At 37.4% G+C, this 24,114-nt stretch overlaps 1 protein-coding gene across 1 annotated transcript in view; it reads left to right on the top strand.

Annotated features, from left to right (window-relative positions):
• The first annotated feature begins 829 nt into the window (after positions 1-829).
• Positions 830-24,114, top strand: part of slc12a3 (solute carrier family 12 member 3) — a 44,519-nt gene continuing 21,234 nt past the window's right edge. Inside the window, exons 1-14 of the mRNA XM_039762984.1 lie at positions 830-1,153; positions 2,799-2,933; positions 8,323-8,398; positions 9,332-9,427; positions 12,261-12,400; positions 13,752-13,862; positions 15,770-15,881; positions 16,184-16,314; positions 17,587-17,671; positions 17,794-17,948; positions 19,740-19,847; positions 21,066-21,189; positions 21,399-21,500; positions 22,414-22,569. Coding sequence (XP_039618918.1) covers positions 851-1,153; positions 2,799-2,933; positions 8,323-8,398; positions 9,332-9,427; positions 12,261-12,400; positions 13,752-13,862; positions 15,770-15,881; positions 16,184-16,314; positions 17,587-17,671; positions 17,794-17,948; positions 19,740-19,847; positions 21,066-21,189; positions 21,399-21,500; positions 22,414-22,569 — 1,834 coding nt within the window. The 5' untranslated portion in view covers positions 830-850. The remainder of the gene's footprint in view (positions 1,154-2,798; positions 2,934-8,322; positions 8,399-9,331; positions 9,428-12,260; positions 12,401-13,751; positions 13,863-15,769; positions 15,882-16,183; positions 16,315-17,586; positions 17,672-17,793; positions 17,949-19,739; positions 19,848-21,065; positions 21,190-21,398; positions 21,501-22,413; positions 22,570-24,114) is intronic.

Here is a 24,114-nt window from a genome sequence, read left to right as displayed (position 1 = left end):
TGTTATTAGTGTTATAGATGACACTAGAGAGCACAGATAAGATTATGTCAGACAGGCTGTCATATGCAATCATAACGCACTCTGTGACTCTGCTCTGGCATTTAAAGTATGTTTATATCGTAAGTATTTTGTGTTTCACAATCCAGTCTTCTTTTTTAAATGAATGTTTATTTTACACAGCGTGAAATGTTATATAGCCTTTTACAAGTAATAATGACCAGAAAGCATTATCAAGATAACAACCCCGTAAACAGATTTAGTATTACAGGTTCATAAGTATTGGAACGTTTCAAGCAGTCTTTTTTCTTAGATGTAAGAACAGTGCTTTAAATTACTCAAAAGTGTGTAATTAAATTGGTTTAAGTAAGGCAAACTCGTACCAAATCTGGAAAAAATGAAGAGCAATTAGAATATATAACTGGAGACAGATTACTACGATCCTTGTATACATACAAATGCCATTATACTCCTGCCTTTATTTTCCTTTAAAATGCAGAAAAACAGCACATATCCTTAAATCTTATCTAATGCTGAGCCTTTGCATTGAGCAGTCAAACGATGTCTCCAGCCTTTTCGGACGCTCGTTTCTTATCTGCCACATTGTCAAGAGTATACGCGCACTAACATTTAAAGCGCAGCTAACTTTAAAACGCCGTTAGAATGGCCACTTTATTTCACCAGGTACAAAAATTTTTGGCTCCCACCATTTCAAGCTCCAGGGCTCAGATAACGCAATGCCCCATGGACCGGCTAGAGCTGGCTGGCGACTATATAAAAGCGTCCGAGTTCCAGAAGGTTTATTTTCTTCTCACCTGAGCCACGGTGTGCGGCGAGCGGAACAAGGTGATCAATGGCAGACCTCACAGTTCCTGAGATCACCATTGATCCTCCCCTGGCTCATGGCAGATTCACGATTAGCACGCTAATAAGCGCAGATGACAGCGCAAAATACCAGTACGCGCAGAGCGACTCTAGCACTTACGAGATGAGCAGTCCGGACAGCCCGACCCACACCAACACCTTCAGCATGAGGACCTTCGGCTACAACACTATGGACGCGGTGCCCAAGTACGACTACTACACGAACACACAGGGTCCGGGTCGGAGCCGCACGCATCGACCCTCCCTGGCGCAGCTGCACACCTTCAGCCAGGTGAGCGTTCAGGGCTTCATTGCTATCAATTGCCCAGGAAGGTTTGTTAGAAACTGCTGTAGATCTGTGTCTATCTATAATGAAACGTTTGAAACATCAACAGAAATGGATCTATCAACGATAGATAGATAGATAGATAGATAGATAGATAGATAGATAGATAGGGTTTCTATCTTGATGATACGCAGAAATAATAATTTCGCACATGTGCATGTTTATGAGTACTGTATTTCACATGAGCATAACCATATTGAGCAGAACTGATACTTCTCACACATTTTTTCTTACTGTCTTTCATGTTTTATATTGATCTTAACTTTATGTTTAAACAAAAGTTCACATTATCAGTTTGAATATAATATTCAGAAACAATATTTTGCACTCAGAAATTTTGCAGTTATTTTGTAGTTATAATAATTCATCAGCCGATTATCATTGGTTCAAAATATGAAGTATTCAGTTTATTCTTATAAAATTCACTATTCTTTGAGCCCAGTACACTGCACATTGATACAAACAGTCACACATAAACACATTTAACTTGCTTAATCCATTTCAGGAATCCTGCACTAAGTGTCAGTTTTTAGTCATCAGCTCACCAAAAAACCTCCACTCTTAAAATAAAGGTGCCACTCAATGCCATAGGAGAGCCATTTTTGGTTTCCAAAGCACCTTCCATATGAAGGTTCCAGAAAGTACTTTGATGTATTTAGGTCTGTTACAGGCTGCCTAAATAGATAACATATTTGAGAAATTACAATGAGTTCTTGATTTAAAAACGACTTTGATGCATACAATAATACAGGCTAAGTACAGGTTTTCTTGATCTATCCTACTAATGTTCCTACTATACATCAAAGATTTCTGTTTTGTCCACATATTAGGAACCTTTCAAAGCTGAAAGAGCTGATTTTATATGCAAAGAATTCTTCCTAGAATGAAATGGTTCTTTGTCAAGCACAGGTTCTAAGAGGAACCACACAATCCAGTAAAGTGCCACTTTAAGAACCATTATTTTTCTTTGGGGATGTAGGAGGAATACCCCCATACAGGCATAAACAGCACATGAAAATTCCACACAGAGAATGACCATCTCTGGGATCTGAATCAAAGATGATGGATTGTGAGGCAGCACCACTATTTAACCATATTGTAACCAAATTAAAACAAAGCACAACTTTTCATGTAACAAAAAAATCAAATTTATCAATTTTCTTACCTTACTTGCTGCATTACTGGGTTGCCATAAGCCAGAGTCTATACTGGCTTCATTTGATTAAAGGATTAGCGGTACTCTTGGTACTTGGTATGCTCTATTAAATACATATTTTATTATTTTAAGATGGTGCTTATAGCAACAGAAAGATATCAGTTAGATATTTTAGTGTTCACAGGCTGTTCTCATTTACTTTGCAATGTATCTTGGTTTCATAATTATTAAAAGTCAAGCTTTCACTTCATAAGCTTCACAAACATTTTAGTGGAGAGAACACCTGTAGAAAATGTCTTTAGTAGAATAAATATCTACTGAATAGAAAAGGCTACGTATTTTAAAGGGTGAGTTCACAGCCTGTAATCACTTTTGATGTGACTACTACCTGGTGTGTGTACTTCTCAGAGCAGTAATTTTGTGTTCTTTGCACAGGATGAAGTTCTGCCACCCGTTTATGAAAACACAGACAGTGCTGACGGAGAGGCAAAGAAAGATGGAGAAGATGAACAAAGTGAAGAAAAGCCTTCAGGTGAACCAGTCAGATTTGGATGGATCAAAGGTGTTATGGTACATAAATCATTTTTTTTTATATATTTCATTTAGTGAGAGTTGTGCTATTGTTTGACTTGGTGCTTTGGACTTTCTGCATATTATGAGAAGCTATGCCCAGAGGCTGGCTGGCAGCATTTATCTTTTGGTAGCTCAGGTGCCCCACAGTCCAGATGCTGAAAAATAGAAAAGACTCCAATTACCTAAATTGATTTTCTAAGAGTTTTATAAATATCTGTGCTCTTATTTTATTAGAACTTGACCAGTGAAGGCGATGTACTTATCTCTTGAAGTTTTTTGTTATTCAAATAGCACAACTGTCTGTATTATTCACTCAATTTATTCTTTATAGAATGCCTTTCATAGTAAACAAGGTTTAGTGTCCTTCCAAAGGCAATTGAAATATTACAGTTTCCAAGTGTTACTTAATATACTGTAACCAAAGAATGCATATTATAACAAGACATTGAGTGGACAAAGATTTAAACTTCAATTATTTTTTGGACCTGCGTATTTCAATTATTGAGATTTGGTAAAAAGAGCCTTATTTTAGCAGCATCTGGTTTAGGACAGGGCTCAGCCCTGGGTTGGGGTGCCAGTTGATTACAGCCCACATTGTCACACGCACTCACAATCAGCCTCTCTCCCACTAGGCCAGTCAGCCTATTCAGGATGTGAGATATAGGAAACTGGAGAAAAAGAAGAAAATCCAGACAAAGATTAAGAGTGAAGCTCAGTAAAGGCTTAGTGTTAAAAAAAATGATCTTTTAGTTAAGGATAAATGGTATGAACAGGAAAAGGAGGTAAGGGGCAGGAAGATTCATTATCAGAGACTGGCAAAGCTTATAACAGCAAAAAAGGAAGGTGACATCAAATCATCAAAGCCAAAGCAAAAAAACAAAATGATTGTCAAAATGCCACTGCAAAACTCCTAAGTGTAACATTAATGTTTTCCCTCAACTACTACTAACAATGCATTTGTCGTCTGTTTTCAATTTTATTCAAGATTTGAATAAAGTAACTTAGCAGACCATCAGTTTGTGTAGGTGGAGAAAGATGACTCATTATACCACATGCCATGAAACAGGCATTGCCTTAAAGCCAGGCCATAGAGAACTTCACAAAATGGTGACAAGAGACAGAAACCACATTCCAAAATGGTGCCAAAGTGGCATCCCCCATTATCACATTAAAATACCATAAATAAAAAATAATATAAAAAAGTCCAAAAACATAAAAAATGAAATATACAGAAGGCAGATATTCAAAAACTTGGAATTTGCAGAAAATGGGCAGTGAGAAGAGGAGTTAGAATTTGGCTTTTCGGGATCACATTTGTTGCACAGTTTAATACAGGACAAGTAAAGCTCTATGATATTGCTGGGCTTTCAGTGGGTGGCAGAAAAGTAAAGATGACTCTGAAATTAGTATGGTCCAGTGTGCTCATGACAGCTAAGGGGTTTTAGGAGTGAAGCATTTGGTAACTCTCTGTCCTGAGTTTGATATTTCACATGGAATGCTTCTAAGTAGAAACTTAGAGTTATCCAACTGAGTGACTGCAAAGATGTTGCAAAGCACATGTGGAAAGAAAAAGGAGACCCAAGTCCAGAAGTTAAGAATGGCAATGCTCCCATATGTGCAGGTGATAATTGGGTCACTCTTCAGAAGGATTTCAAGATGACTCTTAGATAGGGAAGAAGAATGCAGTTGGTAGGATCTAAGATATTAAGGTGAAGAAGTCATGTTGCACAGTTTAGGAAAAATCTCATTGGGTTAACATCAAAAAGGAATGAGTGTAAATCTCCCATGTGTGGGTGAATTTTGGAGTAGTCTGATGACGAGATATTTAACTTCAGCATAGAAATGGAACTTGAGGTCACACTTGAGGAACTTGAGGAGTGGGGAGGAGTGAAGTGTAAAGGGGAGAAGAGGATGGTGACTGAAGGCAGATGGATAAAAATGCACCCAATAATGACAAATTCCAGAAGGTTCATAAGAGCTTTATCTAACAACGTGAAAAGTAGCAGCAAGGCTGTAGAGAAGAGGCCAAGAGGGTGAGAATATTTCTTGAGTTAAGGGACTGGATATGTTTGGTTCAGTTTTGAGGCAGCCAGAATGATTCAATAAGCTCATGGAAATTAGAATAAAAATAAGGTATATGGTTTATCCATAAAAATTGAGACAGAAATTTGCACAACGTTTTGGGGTAAATTTAGCCCCATGTTTTAGTGAGTAAAGAAAACACAAATTTAATGTATTAAACACATCTAAATAAATCAGGTAAAGTCAGCTTAATACTGCCAATTTAGCATGTAAAATTTACAAATGTAAATAAGATGAGAAGAACTGAATTAAAGTATATTTAGTGTTTTTTACTTTTGCATCCTATGCTAAATTAATCTAAGATATTAGGTACATTTTGTAGACAATTATTTTAGCTTTCTTTAAGACTTCATGGTAGAACCATCCAATTCCTAAATCTGCTTGTCCACGGCAGGGTCACTGGGCAGTTGAAGCCTATCTCAGCAAGCTTGGGGCACAAGCAGAAATAATACCAAGACAGGATTCCAGCTCATCACAGGGTGAAAAGACACACACCCTCACCCAGCCACACACACAGGCCAATTAAGCATTGCCAATCCACCTAACCTGAATGTCTTTGGACTAAGGGAGATAACTAGAGCACCTGGAGGAAACCCACATGGATATGGGGAGACCATGCAAACTCCACACAGTGAGCAACAGGAATATGAACCCTGGTCTTCTTACTGCGAGGCAGTAGCACTACCACTACGCTACTTAATATACTCTTCTGGAAATACATTAAATTGACCCATCTGTGTGGGTGGGTGTGTGTTTATTTTTCAATGGGCTGGCAGCCCATCCAGGTGTTGTTCCTGCCCTATGCCCAGTCATTGTCGTGTTGGGCAAAAGCTATCTGGCAACCCTGCCCTGTATAATGGAGGTTAGAAAATGGATGAGTGGATGGTTCTACCATGAAGTTCTAAGCTCTTAAATAAAGCTCAAATAATTATCTACAAAATTAAGATTGTTGTGGATACAACAGTGTGGGGATAGAAGCACAGCCACCAGATTTAGGAGAACCTTTGAATCCAGCTATGTATAGTCAAAAATTATAATTAGCATGATGGTGTAGCCTTCAAAAGTCACAAAAGGCTCACAGAAGTAAGTGTTTTTCAAGGGTTCACAGTGTGGAAGAGGATGGCAGAGCGCTGTTGCCTAATTTCAAAGTGATATTATAAAAATACTGCTCATCACAGGTATCTCTTGGAACAATGCAGAAGCTTGACGTACTTTTGACGCCCTGCAAGCAGTCCTCATCTGCCCTTCAGTTACAGTGGGAGCTTTCCCTGGTGCAGCTGGAGGACAGGACAGGATATCTGTTTGATAAGGAATACCATTGCGTAAAAATAAAAGCCATAATTTAAAGCATGCTTGGGCAGAATGTGTTTGTTATCAAAGGAAGATGTACACTGCCTCTCAAAGTTGGAATTATTTCTCAAGCTTCCGTCATGAACAGATAGGAAAAAAATGCTAATAATTTTGCATGTAAGCTCTTTTGGGATTGGAATGTTTGTTTGCATATAGTAACACCAGAGTATTATTGGAAGTAATAATAACAATAGTCAAAAGTGCAATTACAACAAGAACAGTAATAAAAATTATAACAACACAAGTAAAACCATCAGTGGTGGGCTGGTTTCCTGCCCGTGCTTTGTTTCCTGCCTTGCACCCTGTGTTGGCTGGGATTGGCTCCAGCAGACCTCCATGACCCTGTAGTTAGGATATAGCGGGTTGGATAATGGATGGATGGAAGTATAACCGTAATAATGCTAATACATGTAAAAAAGCACTAACTGAAATAGTCATTTCAACAATATCTAATAGAAATTATATAAATAAGAATACAGTATTTCTTCCATCTTTACACTTTCATGCATGTTTAATCTGTGTTGGAATTGTGAGGCATGAAGCCCATCCTGGAAGTACATTTATCCATTTGCATTTACATGTGTTTGCTCAGCAGACACTTTTATTCAAGTAGAGGTCAACATAATTGAATAAACATCATTCAAGGGGACTGTTTCGGAACAAGCGTTACAGGACAAGGGTACAAAATTGATTATCACAAGTGAAGAGCTCAGGTCTTCAAATGGTTCTCAAACACATTGAAGGACACAGAATTTCTGATGGGAGGTGGGCAGTTCATTCCACCAGTTAAGAGCTACACATTAAAGGTCTGGATTGAAGATATGATGCCACACAGGGGTGGCATTACCAGACACTGTTCATCAGCAGACTTGAGTGGGTGAGAAGCAACTTAAGACCTCACAAGTGCCCCATATACAGTATATAGGTGCTGATCCATTGACTACTCTTTAGGCAAGCATCAATGATCTGAAATTAATAGTGCTGCTATAGGGAGCCAATGTAGTAATCTGAAGAGAGGAGTGACATGTGCCCACATTGGTTGGTTAAACATTAGACATGCTGCTGCCTTTTCAATCTTCCAAAGTGGCTGGTGACACATGCTGGTACTCCTGCCAGCAGAGAGTGGCAGTAGTCTAGATGTAACAAGACCAAAGAGTTGACCTGGAGTTGTGCTGCATAGTCTGTCAGATGTGGTCTAACCTTGCAGATGTCTGCAAGACTGAAAAGCCATTGCAACATGGTCAGTGAAAGTATGCTGGTTGCTGATCACCATCCCAAGGCTGGATACAGACTTGGTGTGTGTCAGTGGTAGTGAGCCGAAGTGAACAGTGATGGGGTGGTAAATAGTTGGACAAGGTTCACAGTATCAGTTTTCTACTTCAGTGTAAATGTGTGGTCTGTCTTTGCCATGTTGAGCTGGAGATGGTGTTCCTTCATCGATGTTACAATATTAGTGAGACAGGCAGACAATCTAATTGATACCATGTAGTCCTCATCGACATCTAAATATCATCAGCATAACACTGTTAAAAAATCATAGGGCAGGATGATGGAGCTTAGTGAGGAGGTCTATAGAAAGAAGAGAAGAGGACCCAGCACCAAACCTCGTGGCTCCCCCGTGTTTGACTGGTGCACCCTTGACACCTCTCTTCACCAGGACACATAGTATAATCTGTCTAAGAGGTAGGACTTAAACCAATCAAGGGCAGTCCCAATGATGTCAAGGTCTTTAAACATAAGATACTTGATATGTGACACAGTAGCACTAAATATTGTGCTGCCTAATATAATTATAATACAAAATTTAGTACAAATAAAAATAGTAGTAATAACAGCAATGACATTATGTATACCCATTAGCCTGTCAGTAGCTTGAGTGTTCTTCCCCCCTTCTGTTGCCCATATCTAACAGTTTACTCTATTTTTGCACTTTACTTTTTTTTACCCTCTGCAGATTCGATGTATGCTCAATATCTGGGGAGTCATTTTGTACTTACGATTGCCGTGGATTACTGCCCAAGCTGGCATTGGTATGTATAATTTGTTGTTAAGTGTTCATCTGTAATATTGGGTCTAATTCTGTGTAAACAACATAATAATTTTCACTTTAATGGAACACATTTTTTCTCTCTTGCTATTTGAGTTTTTTAATGTTTCTGTTCTTCTTCATAATAACTGGATACCCCTATAGAATCCCTTTCTTTGACTTTGCTCCAGTGGTTCCCAGGCATAACAGTCAGTTGCTCCTCTTGCTGTCACACAAATTCTAGTTGTGTGTGATGCCAATTGTGCATTCAGGGTGAAGACATCATGGAGAGCTTACAGTAATGGCCATATGTAGTTGACTGAAGCCCAGACAAATCTCATAAATGTTTGTTGTGCTTTTTAAGCCTGACATTCCACAAGCAAGTACACAATGTCAGTTGATGCCTGGTCAGTCTGTTTTGAGCATCCTATCAAGACGTATTATATCGTGCAATCCAATATAAGAAAAGTTTTAAAATGTATGAACAAATAATTCAGCTGACATAAGAATTCTAACAATGTGGATTATTATTATTTTTCCACAGCCCTGACATGGTTGATTGTCTTCATGTCTGTAACAGTTACAAGCATAACGGGTTTGTCAATTTCCGCGATATCCACAAATGGAAAAGTCAAATCAGGTATTTTACCTAAACCAAATAAAAGGCACTTACCGCCATAAGAAAGCAAGTTCTCCAGACGGAAATGGACATTCTTGAGAGAGCTGTGGCTGGTTAGTGACAGGTGAGAGCCGCACTGTTCTCCAGTCCCAGGTTTGCAGTGTGGACAATGCATAGCAGCTCGGGGAGTCTTCTTTTTTTTTTCCTGTAGAAGTTTCATTTTTTAGGTGCGGATCAGAAATTCCATGGCTCTTCCTGCCCAGTGAGACCTCTGCATTGATGGTGATTCCATGCCTTTAAAAATGTTGTTCTTTTTAGGTCTAACATGGATAATAATCATCATGTCTTCCTGTATCACTGGAATCACAGGCTTATCAACATCTGCAATCGCCACCAATGGCAAGGTCAAGGGAGGTAGGCAAAAACCTTTTACATATTTTGGGACATACCTGATGTACTGCTGCTGGAGGAGCATGTCGATGACAAAGAAAAGGAAAAAAAGACAGGGGAATGCACTCATTTTCAAATAAAATATTTTTGAGTATGGTATGTAGGGGATGTGTTATCCTAAAGCAGTGCATAAATCTCAAACTTATAGCACAATGACAGGTTAATTGATTTAGTTGCAGTTACACAGGGAGCTGGAGGTGAGGACTGGACTATGACTCATTGCCTTATTCCCTTAAACACCCTGCCCTGTTTATTTTAAATAAAAGTAATCCAAAAAAGAGAATGCTGGAACATTAGGAAGTGAATTTAATTATTTAGTAATTATTTAGTGAATTTAGTAATTTTACAGGAGATTCAAAACATTCCCACTGTTTGGAATTTTTTTTGTAAAACTAATGCAAATGGTCTATTCTAGGTCCACCCAGCTCAGTCCCTGGGTGGCTGTAGATGAAGCGGGCTTTCACTGTAACTGTTAATGAGTGACACCTGGTGGTTTGAGATTTGGTAGAGCCAAGTAACACAAGGGTCCACAGGTGGGCACCGACTCTCTAGAAAATGAACCTAAGATTTGTAGTTATTTAATCATTTAGTTATTTAGCAGGGGCTTTTACACAATAAAGGATACATGCAGTATTACAATTGTAGACAACCATATGCCAAACCCTTTAAAGTACAAGTTGAAAAGTTAAATCACAAGTGCCAAGCTGGCCATATCTTTTTATTATCATAATTTCTCCATATAAATACATTTTTCTATTTATGACACCAATAATTCCTAAGTTCCACTTAAGAAAATGGCTGATAGGAAATTGTAGAGGTAATTGCTATTATTATTTTTTTATTCCATCCATTTACCAATACAAAGTTATTGGCCGGGGGGGCCTTTAAAGTTCACCCAGAACTCAGTTTGATCATCACTAAACCAAGCTGCTCTAATTTTCAAGGGGGCCTATTGCTTACCCACCCAGTTGTTTCCACTTTGCGATGCAACTGGATGTCAGGCTTTAAAAGCTGCATAATGTCTATAGAGGAGTGATTATTTACTACTATTGTTGCAAGCATTGCCTGAAAACTAACAGAGGCTCACTATAACAATCTGACAGTTACATACAGTATGACACAACTGTGGCACACCTGGCCAGATTTACCACCAGCCCAGTAACAACCTAGTGCAGGCTGTATCTGGTGGCTAATGGAGGGAGATGAATAGTGGGGTAATCTGAGAAATTTACTGGAAGTTGTTAAAGCACCTAAAGACATGAATTGCAGTAATAAAGTATTTGTTTTTTGCAGAAGTGTTCCTGTTTACCAACTATAGATGTATAGTATCTATCTATCTATCTATCTATCTATCTATCTATCTATCTATCTATCTATCTATCTATCTATCTATCTATCTATCTATCTATCTATTCAAATATTCAAATATTCAAATATAGATGTATTTGTAGAACACTTAAATCCAGCCTTGTGTTGATGAAATCATGCAGCAAAGTGCTTAGTTTCTCACCTACAAATTTACAATTGTCAGGAAAGCACAGAAAACGTTGTGATTTCTTAGTTCAAACTTGAGGGACACAAAGAGCAGGATACTTGGCGATAACCTGTTGTGAAGAAAGTACATTTTAGGCACATCTGTTAGTCTGGTATTCTCTGCTGTCTAAGTGTTATGGTGAGTAGAAGGATGAGGTTGTTGTTTATTCACTTTGGAAAAGAATTTAAGTCATTCCTGGAAGGTGAAGGAAAGCTGCACCTGAACCTCAGCTTGTACTCCTAGAGAGTCTCTTTCAATGCTCATTTTCCTGAAGTCTACGAGGTACCACACGCTTGGGTAAGTTGGGTTGCTTGTAGTCTGGTGATTAATCTGCAGTGGGACTATGCAACCGTATAGAATTCTGAAGCATCACTTTATAAATTGTCTTGTCATTTAATGTGAACTTATGGCTTATATCATTGCATGCCAGCTGTGATCTTGACAGGTTAAGCAACCAATTCTAATTACTGCTACCGTTAAGCATTTGTCAAAGAATACTTTTGACTGTAGCCACAATGCACAGTTAAAAGTGGAGCAAAAACATTTTGCTGCAGGTTAAAACTTAATAAAAAGTATATACTTAATAAAAGTATAATTCTGGCACATTTTTTCCAAGGGTGATTGGTTGCAGATTTTCTAATTGTCACCAGCAGCCCGTGACTCAGAGGAAGGTTTTCCAAGGAAGCATATCATTAGTGAATCCATGCACCTACTTATGTTCTACAAATGGCACAACACCAGCAGCAGCCTTCAGGGCATACATTTTGACCTGTCTGTCATGACTCAGTGCTTTTATAACAAGATATGTACATTTAAATCAGTTTATTAAGGCATTTCAACTAATAGTGAGGTTTTGCACACCACTCATATGATGTGCTGTTTCACATTTTCATTTGAGACTTAGTGCCTCATAAGTGTGAAATATACAGGTAGGTAAAGCAATGTGTCAGAGCTTGATACCCTAAGCAAGGGCTGCTTAAGTATGATGTCATAGAAAACCAGTTTATCACCCAGTCAGTAAAGAGATGGTTACACTCATTACTTGGTGTACCTTGAAGCCTATGAGTGCTTTGTTAATATTTTTCAACCCCTTCCTTGCTCTTGTCACACAATCTTGTCAGATAAGTGAATCTGGCAAAGACAAACCTCCAGGCTTACAGTATGCTGCTTTGTCTGAGCCAAAGTTCACACCTGAATACAGATCAATTCTTTACTCAACTATGCCACCCTCTAAAAAACTGTCTATGATTAAATGTCCTGCAGGAGGTACATATTTCCTTATCTCTCGAAGTTTGGGGCCAGAGCTTGGAGGATCCATTGGATTAATTTTTGCATTTGCAAATGCAGTGGCTGTGGCCATGCACACAGTGGGCTTTGCAGAAACTGTCCGGGATCTTTTGAAGGTAAAATGTTAATTTTCTTCACTTTTTATGATTCATATCTTAAAAGTGGGACAGCACATTGGCACTATGATTTTTGCTGCTGCCTCCAGTTTCAATCAGCCCCATCTGAGTTTAAGCTTTCTCAACCTCTCTGCGTCTACAAGGTTAGAGTTACTTTGGTTTGGAACAATTGTTGACTCAATATTGGCCAAGTATAAGTGAGCTTGGGTCACCTGGCAACTACTATGGTATTGTTTCCGCCTTGGGTTCAATGCTGCCAGCCTAGGTTACAGCTCCCTGCAACCTTGCATTGGAGAAAGTGGTTTTACAAAACAGATACTTCTAAAAAGTGAAATTGTCATCTTACCTTTTCAGTAATCATACTGATCCTTTAATTAGCCATGCACAGTCATGTTAAAATCTTATACATCAGAATTTCCATAATTATCCACTCATTTTATGAGCCTGCTTTTTTTGACACAGAAGCATCAGTCTCTAGGTAGAAATAAATCCTGGATGGTATGTCAGTCCATTTCAGACTGCACGGACATATACACCTACACATACCTGTGCAAGGCCAATTTCGATTCTTCATTAACCTCTAAAAATTATGATCACAGAGAAGACATGCCAGCTCCTAAAAGATGGTGATCATGGTGGGATTCAGACCTAGGAACTTTGAGGCTGCAGTGCACACCATTGCACTACTGTGCAATCTTTTACCATATCAACCTTTAACTATATAATTAATATGACCACATTTATTTTTATTTCTGTCTAGCTTTGTGTGTTGTGTTGTTTCACAATACATCTTTATTAATTTTTGAGTCTTTTGTATGTATTAATTGTATTTATGCTTATTTGCTATAGGTTGTGTTTATATTCATGTGCTGCTCCATGTACAGGGTGGGTGGTTTGCCCAAGAACTGGGGCAACCTGCCAATCACTGCCAGGAATTGTCCTCTACTTATAAATCCAGAGGGTCTCCCGCAGTTCCTGGTAGTTCATCTTGAGTGTGCTTAGGAGTTTACTATTTCTTTACTTTACTGCTTTGTATTGGGACTTGATTCCTTTGGGTTGACTTTTGTGTTACAGGCAGCTCCTTTTGCTTTTTGTGCTCCTACAAAACTTAACTCTTGTGGAAGAGCATTTTATGCAGAATAAATCTTTTTATTTATTAAGACTTTATTTACCTTTATTACTAGCCAAAGTTTGATGGTAATATCCTTCTCTAGTGGGCATTTTTGGAAGTATTTTTGGTATTATGTATTTTGAGACTCCTAATTCATGACAATACTAACATGTAGTATATGCATTCGTGCTGCCACTTATGTTTCAAAGCTGACCAGTTCAATATTTTATCTCTTCCTAGGAATATGACTCAACTATTGTAGATCCAACAAACGACATCCGAATTGTTGGTGTCATTACTGTAACCTGTCTACTTGGCATTTCACTTGCTGGAATGGAATGGGAGGCAAAGGTCTGTGTTGGTCTGTTTATTCTTTTTCATATATAAAATTACAGTATGCAGTTTGTAGTGACTTTGGTAGGCTTCGCCTGCAGTGCTTAGTGGCAGTCCCTGAAAGATTGGCCATGGAAGTTGTCCCTTTAACTAGTAATTTAGGAGGCTGCATCTGTGGGCCTTTGTAATCCATACATTGCAGGTTTGCAGCTGACCATTAGCAGTTACCACAGTGCAAGATGTATGACCTAGGATGGATCATGGCATGATTCCACAATAAACAACTGGGATACATCTAAACCCAATTAATCAACTGAGATACATGAGGTACTGTGCTATCAATGTGGTAATAACCTATGAGACCTCACAAGCCTGGTACAATTTATTTTCAGTAAATAATACTCAGTTGTTGCATAGACAAGGAAGGAGGGAAAGCTACAAATGTGCAAAATGGAATATAAATGCAAAAAAGGAAAGAACACTCCTTCAGGTGGGATAACACTTTTACATAATCTTTACCTGATATTGACTATTGTATTGCCATATCCATTTTAACATTCAGGTGACAAAATATTCATCCATAACCTCCTATTTTGTAAAGTTGCAATTAAAGAGAGAAAGTGAAATACCAAAAAAAAAACCAGTTAATGCCTATACATTTTGATATCCACTTATTTATTTGCTTTTACCCTTAATGAAGTTATAGGGAGCATAAGTCTATCAGCAAGGAGCACTAAGCAAGAACACTAGATGGGACATCGGTCCATCACAATGAACACTTTATACATGCACACTCTTATTTCTAATTCTCTTTGAATGTAAATCTAAATCTATATTCTTGATTCTCACTGTCTTACAACCTCCCAATTTAAAGTCACCTAACACAGCTGAAGATTAAGACAAAGAAATTCCACAGAATGTGCCTGTGTTGCTGTTCCTGTTAGCTACATAATCCATGTTCCAGGGCTCCTTATGCACATCTACCTGAATTGCCTTTGGCTTAGTCTCCATCTAGAGAGGTTAGACAGAGTTGGGGCATAAGACAAAAATTACAGAAAAACATTCAGTAAATTGATCTAGAAACACATAGCTGTCACTCCAGGTAATGCATACTATACTCTGCTATGAGATAATAAATGCAATGAGCATTGGCCCTAAAAGTATTAAAAAAAAGTATGAAAGGGATGGAGGTACTTGATTTCAGTGAATAACACAGTACTGTTTCAATTAAATGCTTCTTTCTCTCAAAATGTTTTTTTATTTTTTGATAAATACGTTGTTTGATCAAATAAGTAAATAGTGCTGAAATGAAGGTCTAGGTGGTATATTAAGACATTGTTAGTGGGTCTGCCTCTTGAGAGATGTTGTTTTGAATCCTGTGCTTTCCCCATTCTGCCAATGTCCTTGTGCGTTTTGTTCTGATACTTTATTTTCTTCCAATATCTGAAATGTGTTAACTTGATTAGCATCTCTAGGTTGGCTCTGTATGAGTGGTTATGTCCTAATTTGAGCTGGTATCATATCCAGGGTTGGTTCTTGCCTTTCAGAAATTCTCTTAAGGTACAATAGGCACTTGTGATATAAAAGGCATTTTGGAAAAAATAGATGTATAGAACGAACGAAATAAAGAGAATTTACTTTTTTCATATGTTATTACATGAGGATACGGTTGATTAGCCATCCTTAACTTCAGTGGCACTTCTTCCTTTTTTTCAACTCACTTTATGACTATAAACTTATAACTTCTAGCATTGTGAATGTATTTACAACAACAAAGTGTCACATCAACAAGGTAAACATTGACTTGGCAGCTGGGCATATATCCTTTATTTTTTATTTACTGCATGTAATGGGCAATTTATATAATTACTGACATTTCCTCTTATGTAGCAAGTTGTGAATTAATGAAGCTCTTGTTCTTTCAGGCCCAGATTCTTTTCTTTATTGTGATCATGGTGTCTTTCGCCAACTACATAGTAGGGACTCTCATACCAGCCTCCCCAGAGAAGCAAGCTAAAGGCTTTTTCAGCTATAGAGGCAAGTGGGGCTACATGTTGATTTTATTTGAAGACTGCAGGGTTGTAGCCATGCCGGAGAAAGAAGGGAATGTTAGTACAAAAAAAGCAAGGAGATAAGTCAAGATATTTAAAATGAGACCAGAGACACCATGAAATTGTAACGGAAAGCAAAACTCATAGCCATGACATTCCTTAACTTTTATTATATGAGTTGCTTATTTTTAATGAACATTGAATTAGATTTCATATTATTGCTGTAGGCACCCTTTTGATAAGCATTTGTATTTAACTTATTTCCTGACTAGTTTTATCTTTTTTCAGCTGACATATTTGCTGAAAACTTTGTGCCAAAATGGAGAGGACCAGATGGTAGCTTCTTTGGCATGTTCTCTATCTTTTTCCCATCTGCAACGGGTATCTTAGCAGGGGCCAACATCTCAGGCGATTTGAAGGTAGGTGGACACAGGAATTCAGAAAGTGGATAAAGGGTGTTGATCCACATTCTTGTGTCCAAAGTTGGACACCTTCTTTTTGTGATACCTCCACTTTCCAGACTAAACAGCTGTTGGCCCACCATTTGTTTCTACATACAATGGTGGTCAGGCATCCTCATATGCACTGACTATCATAATAAATTAAAAAAAATACTCAGTATGGGAACTGGATATGCCCTAATCGTAACAGTTTATCGTCTTGTGGAATCTTGGCATGGATACATTTATGTTACATGTCTTTTATGGTAAGTGAATGCTGACAGAGTGAACAGGGGATATATTTCAGTAAAGAATACAGTTTTCAATTTAAGGTCATGTGTTTTGGTATATTGCTCATGTTTTAGTGCTATCATTTCACTAAAGAGTACATGTTGTTAAGGTGCCATATATGTGTTTCAGGACACAGGGCTTCTTTTATATCATTGTGTATGTTCTTTAGTACTTAATGCACACTAATAGTTTATAGTAGTACAATGTTTCAGTCGAGTGTTAAAGTATACTGTGTAGGCCTTCTGTATACATTCCAATATAAAGTATGGTTTCAATGTACATAATGTGCATTTCAATATGGACTCTGTGTGAAAGGCAATGTGATCCGGTAGCTAAAATGTTGAAGTTGAAATTCCCATGACTCACTGTGTCACTCCATCTATCTATCCATCCATTATCCAACCCGCTATATACTAACTGCAGGGTCACAGAGGTCTGCTGGAGCCAATCCCAGCCAACACAGGGCGCAAGGCAGGAAACAAACCCCGGGCAGGGTGCACACACACACACTCACACACACATACACCAAGCACACACTAGGGACAATTTAGAATTGCCAATGCACCTAACCTGCATGTCTTTGGACTGTGTGAGGAAACCGGAGGACCCAGAGGAAACCCACACAGATGTGGGGAGAACATGCAAACTCTATGCAGGGACGACCTGGGAAGCGATGTATCACTCCATGAAAGTCAATTAACCCACTCATGCTCTAGAAATGAGTACTATACTATGTTTGTATAAAAACACCTTGCGATGGTGTTCACTGTAGAAAGGTACTATATAATTTAAAGGCTGTTAGTTTTATTACAGACAGTATGCTTTACTACAGACATTGTGCAACAGACTGTTAAAAAGGGGCAAATAAATTAAAGGATTGATTTATTTTAAGCTGTGCTATTATATAGTGGCAGGGTTTTACCTCTTGACTGATCTGTGTCTTCTTTTTATAAATGACAGGACCCTACAGTAGCAATTCCAAAAGGAACTATGATGTCTATATTCTGGACAACAGTGTCCTACCTGGTGATTTCTGCTACAATTGGTAAGACACTCTTTCGCTTTTATTTCTGAATGACTCTCTCTTTGTGTTTTGCAGCCTGTTTTTGAAATACTTAATTGTTTCAGAAAGATGAAATTGATTAGTTGTTTGACATTTTTTGTCAGGATCTTGTGTTATTCGTGATGCATCAGGAAACCTAAATGATACTTTATTGGCACCCTCAACGGATTGCGTAGGACTAGGATGCGATTATGGGTGGAACTTTACTGACTGTGCTAAGCAAGAAAATTGCCAGTATGGACTTATCAACTACTATCAGGTAGTTAATCAAGTTATCAAGTTAATGTGCTTGACCACTTAATGATGATAAGCTAGGTATAGATTATATTGTTTTCTTCTTAGTGTATACTCTCATGGAAAGGCCCTGTGTTAGCGTGATATTTCCCTGTACTTACCCTTTACCTATTTTCTTCAGGGATAAGTGTACTCATCAGGTTCGTTACCGGGTTGGTCTGCTGTTTCACCTTTAGATTAATGCACACATACATAGATATACACATGCACAAAGAACCTCAACAGTGCCCTGTGAATGACACACACACAGCTGGTTAATCTCTAGCACCTTAAGACCACACGAGTGCCTTATGAATAACATAACTTGCCACTCTCTTAGCACTTCAAGAGACTTTACATACACACTGTCCCTAACCACAACAGTGCCCCATGAATGACACACATACAGCTGGCTAATCTCTAGCACTTTTAACCACACAAGTGCCCTATAAATAACACAACTTGTCACTCTCTTAACAGTTCAAGGGACTTACTTATTATTGGCATGAACAATATACAATATTTAAAATATATCTCAGACCTAAATATTACTTCACTCTCTAGGAATACATTTAAACATACAAAGGCTCAACATCCTTGGCTATAGGCCATTTATCAACCAAGAATGCCTTACTTTACGTACTGTTGCCTGCTATTGGGTGGAGCTCACAACCTCAGCCTTAATAAACCTTGCATATCAGAGCGTATGGCAAATCTCCAACTGCTCCAGGTGCTCTTAACAAAAATTACCATATTACTTCAATCACTCTAGATATGAAGTCAAAATATAGAAGGTTAAAAGCAACATGGTATTATTAAAGAGCAATAATACCAGTAGAGAAAAGCATAAATGAAAATGTGGTGTATTTAATATAAGATGTCAAGGATGAATGTCGCAGGAAAGCATCTAGCACTCAAAGTTGTTCATGAGATGCTTTGCTGAGAATCAGATGGAAACAGTCGCACGTTGCTGGCACCCTCTTCTGACATTGCCCTCGTCCTGTCTTCTGACATCACTCTCGCCCTCTTTTTCTGACATTGCTTTGTCCTCTTCTTCTGTTGCTCTGTTCTCTTCATTTAGTCCATCATATTTATTTTAAAATGCTACGGGAGTTTTGCAAGATATGATTGCTATATGCACCAGATTGGCTGGCTGTCAATGTAATGAATGAATTTACTCAAACTCTTTTATCAGTTTGAGTATGTCCTTTTTCCCAAGCAATACAATTTTTGATGTTTTTTACCAATCTCCTGTCTCAAGCTGTAAACTGGTTTGACAATTTCTAGTCCCACAGCATCTCCTTCTGTTAGTAGGTTGTAAAGTAATCGGGTACAGCTTGAACCATAGCATGTCTTCTTTTCCCAAGCTGTAAAACAATTTAGTCCTGTTGCAACAGATGTCACTGTGCTTTGATTACTAATACAATTCATGAAAACAGATTGCCTTTAATATTAACTGCTCACGCAAGTGACCTGTATTTAAGTTCATCTGTTGTTTTGTCTTGAGCAAAATATAATTAAAATATGGACCAAAATTTACAGATTTTGTACACCACAACAGGCTCATAAAAAGAAAGCAAATGAGAACTCTAAGTGCTTATGGTCATGTGTATAACTCCTAGACCTTGTTTAGTTAGTTACTATATTTTGCTCTACAATAACAAAGTGTTACACTGTACTTTTTACATCACAAGTTCCAATACAGTTTGAATTTGGCATTTATATTTTATTTATATGCATTGTATTTATGTATTGTTTTGTTTTACTTTCATTGCAGTCTATGAGCATGGTATCAGGTTTTGCACCTCTGATCACTGCTGGCATCTTTGGGGCAACCCTTTCATCTGCCTTGGCTTGTCTTGTTTCAGCGCCTAAAGTCTTCCAGGTTATTATCATATTTTTATTTGAATGAGACTAAAGACTGCATCCATCAATTTTTGGTGTACATATCCATAAGAAATCTCAACTCTATGCTGCAAAGGATGCCAGAAAGCAAGAGATGTTCAAATGATTATTAATAAAGAAAATTACTGTTCTACACTGTGTACTGCACATAAACAAACATGAAAAAAACAAAAAACAATTAATTCGTCAAACTTTTTGCAATATGTAAAGGCTTTGGATATTATGCAGATATCTGAGAAAGCCTGCAAGTAGAATAAAGTATATTAGTAAGGTAGATAAAGCAGGTGTACGGGTGAACAGAGACAGTGGCTATATACAGTATTATTTTAAAGAACATCCTTAAAATGATTTCAATGTTTGTAAATCACACTGAGCTGTGCTAGAGTGATAAACAGTTGTAATGCACAATTATTTTATGAGTTCCTTGGGTCAAGGCTTTGACCAAACAGACTGTCTAGACATGTTATGATAGCTAGTGATAGTATCACATAGTTCTCAGACTTCAGTTCAATTCTGTACTTGCCTGTCTTCTATGTGGAATTTACATGCCTCTTCCTATCTTTAAGTGCATTGCTGCTTGAGATAAAAAATTTGCACCAGCAGGCATTTTGTCAGATTGATTTTTTTTTTGCCTAATACCTGGCATATGTGGCAGTGACATTACTAAAATGTCATCCTGGGGTGGATATTTGGATATGTAAGGAGGAACACTAAATGCTAAAATAAGCTGAAAGTTTGGTTTTCCTTATTTTTCAATGGTTTGGTTGATGACCCTTAAGGTGGACAACCACACATAGTCATGCTTGTGTTGCCTAAACACATCTGTGGTTGGTTGTTTCTAGATTAGGCTCCAGTACCACATGACTAAATGTGAAGAACAGGTATGAACAAGGGTAGAAGTGTTTTATTTATGAAAACGTAACTGTCTTTTGTGGTTCATTTTCTTTGTTTAATTATGTTTATTTCTGAAACACATGTGCCATATGCCCTTTTATGTGAATATTCTGATACTTTAACCTAAAATCTGTTTAATTGACATAGTACACAGTTAGTGGGGGATAGTGGGGAAATTGAACCAACAACCATGTACTTCTAACCTTTTAACCATTTTTCCCTACTGTCAGGATTTTAAGAGTGCTGGTTATTTATTGTAGCATGTAAACTAAAACATTGTCCTGCTTCTCTTATGTGCTTTAAGTGCCTTTGCAAGGACAACCTTTACCCTTTAATTGGATTCTTTGGGAAAGGTTATGGAAGAAACGATGAGCCAATCAGGGGCTATCTGCTCACCTACTTCATTGCCGTAGGCTTTATTCTCATTGGTAAGTAGTTGTAAGTTAATAAACAGTAGAAATTGATTATTTTCTGTTTACTTAACAGATTAGAGGCACTGATGGTATATAAACATATTCTGTTATAATATTGTTAAGTTAATATTTTTGCATGCTACAATACTGATAAATATATTAACCCTTTGGTTAAGTTTTTAATTTGCAATTTCACTAATTGTGCTTCTGATTTAATTACACAGCTGAACTGAACACAATTGCACCCATCATCTCCAATTTCTTCTTGTGCTCATATGCTCTTATCAACTTTAGCTGCTTCCATGCATCCATCACAAATTCCCCTGGTAAGTCTAGCCATTACAGATAGAAACAGGGTAAAGTTCCAAACTACAATACTAAAGAGACTGAACTCATTTGTATGTAATTCTAAAGTAGCTTTTTTTCTGAGAGATTGCATTTATGTTGTTGATTCTAAAGAATGGCCAATAGTTGAATGCTACTTTAACAATGTTTATAGTTGTCTCCCTCTTATGTTGGTTTTGTAAATACAAATATGTTGTTTCTCTCTGTGCTAAATGCTTTGATGTGCAATGTGAACAAGTGCAATTTGTAGTATAGGGCAGACATCTAAGGTAGTTGTTACCAGCTCAATGAACACAACTTTCTATGATTTGAAAATGTATTGTATCTTTATATGCAGAGTATAAGAAGTCATTTTAAGGGTATTCTCACTCATACTAGGCCAATCTAAAGTAGCAATTTAATATGTCTTACGTGCCTTTGAAATATGCAGGAGACCAGACTACCCAGAGTAAACCCATATGGATATGAAAATATTATAAAGACAGCACCACTGACAATTTGAAAATAATGGTCTCACAATTTGCAGAACATAAAATGTATTTTGGGAATGTTTTCCATTTTCTCTTTTAAGAATTAGGTGTACTTATTGTTTCCTTTCTTTGTACTTTTTGGTGTTTTGATGACGTTGTGTTGTGTTTTGCATTAACATATTCTTGTTAGCTGTGTATATATCAAAATTGAACTGTACAATGGGAAAGGCCTTTTTATGCAACATGATAAAATGGAGAGGACTGATGTGTTTTAAGGCATATACAGTTATGCAGAAAGACAAATAATATAAGAAAGGGACTTGATTTAACTGCATCATTTCCATAAAAATATGGACTTAAATATGGAATCTAACAGAAATATTTTTTGTCATTTTAAATAATTTTAAACCATTTTTTTCTGCAGGATGGCGGCCATCATTCAAATATTACAGCAAGTGGGCTTCTCTGTTTGGAGCCATTGTCTCAGTTATCATCATGTTCCTATTAACCTGGTGGGCTGCCCTAATTGCAATTGGTATTGTCATCTTCCTTCTGTGCTATGTACTGTACAAGAAACCAGGTAATGAAAAATGGACTATTATCAAGTAACATGTCAAATTATTTAATTTCTTCTTAAAGCAGAATACTAGACCTGAGACTGGTAATTGTTTGTATATTCTTGATGAAATGAAAACAGGGTCATCAGGGCACAGAAAACATGAAATAATTTGCAACTTCTGAAATTTATCAAAAATTGCCTCCTGTGACTACATGAATTTTATTCAACACTAAGCTATCTTTGTTATTGATACCAAAATGATTAATAGCGATCCTTGTGGCCATAACTACTACAAGTGTCCAAATACTTCTGTCACATACACCATACACTTTAAGTTGATGTACTTGTCCATTCTGCTTCCTTAGATATGACAAATCATGAATCAATTTTATTTCCCTTATCCCTCTGAAGAATCCTAAACAGATCTGAGCCTTAGAGGAGAATAGAGTGGGGTGAGGAATGTGGAGGTAGACATTTCCTTCACTGTGGAGATATTCAACACCACTTCTTGCATAATTGCCAATCAAGAAGCAGCACTTACTACTCCTTTATGCAAAACTTTATTCTAACATTCTCTTGTATTTGTCATCTTACAGCCTCTTACAGTTTTGTATTGAGTAATGGACAATTATCTATCAATATCCTAATGCCAAAATACCTCACAGATATCTGTTGATGGTCATTTACCCTGTTGTGATTACAATTTTTCCTTACATATTGCATATTATTGTACACTGCTGTATTTTCCATTTTATATAATCAATGGCATATTGCAATTTTTATTTTGATCTTGTTTATATTCCTAAATTAAAATATGAAGAAGTCCAAATATGGATCATAATTTATTAGTTATATATTAAATGTAACACTATGTATTGTGTTGCTGTGAAACTTTAGGGACCTGGGTTTAATTTGTACCATGTTGACTAGTGGTGCAACGGATCAAAAACCTCACGGTTCGGATCGGATCACGGTTTTAAGTCACGGATCGGATCAATTTTCGGATCAGCAAAAATAAAAATAAATAAAAAAAAAAAGACAAATTTAACTCTCCATTTATTTATGTATTTTTTGCCCGTTAAAAAACATTCAACTCAAGACTCATTCCACTCAATTATATAAATACAAATTAAGGTGCATTATAGGGCATGATAACTATTTCCTTTAATGTGGACACAATAAAAAACAACTTTAAATGCAATTTAAGGCATCATTGCTTCTTACTTTGAACATGGAGAGAGAAATAAAAACTAGCTTATGTCCACATCATCAAAAAAGAAGAAAGAAAGCAAAGCAGACCTGAGCTTATAATTTCAGTTTTTTTTTCAAAAACATGCAGATGTCTACAGTTTCTGGGGAAAGTGTAGATCTCTTTACTGTAACTATGTCCCCTGCTGTTGAGAACACCCTCTCGCTAGGCACTAAAGTGCCAGGCACAGCAAGATGGTGTCTTGCCATTGTGGCAAGGTGAGGGTATTTACATTCGTTGCTTTTCCACCAAGTCAGTGGATCACCATCGACTGGAATGCCACTTGCTGCCTCATAGGATACCACCTCCTCTTTGAT

Source organism: Polypterus senegalus, chromosome 9 (assembly GCF_016835505.1).
Source record: "Polypterus senegalus isolate Bchr_013 chromosome 9, ASM1683550v1, whole genome shotgun sequence".
Taxonomy (NCBI): Eukaryota; Metazoa; Chordata; class Cladistia; order Polypteriformes; family Polypteridae; genus Polypterus; species Polypterus senegalus.
Note: the sequence above shows the minus strand (reverse complement) of the source record. Positions and strands in the feature narration are given on the sequence as shown.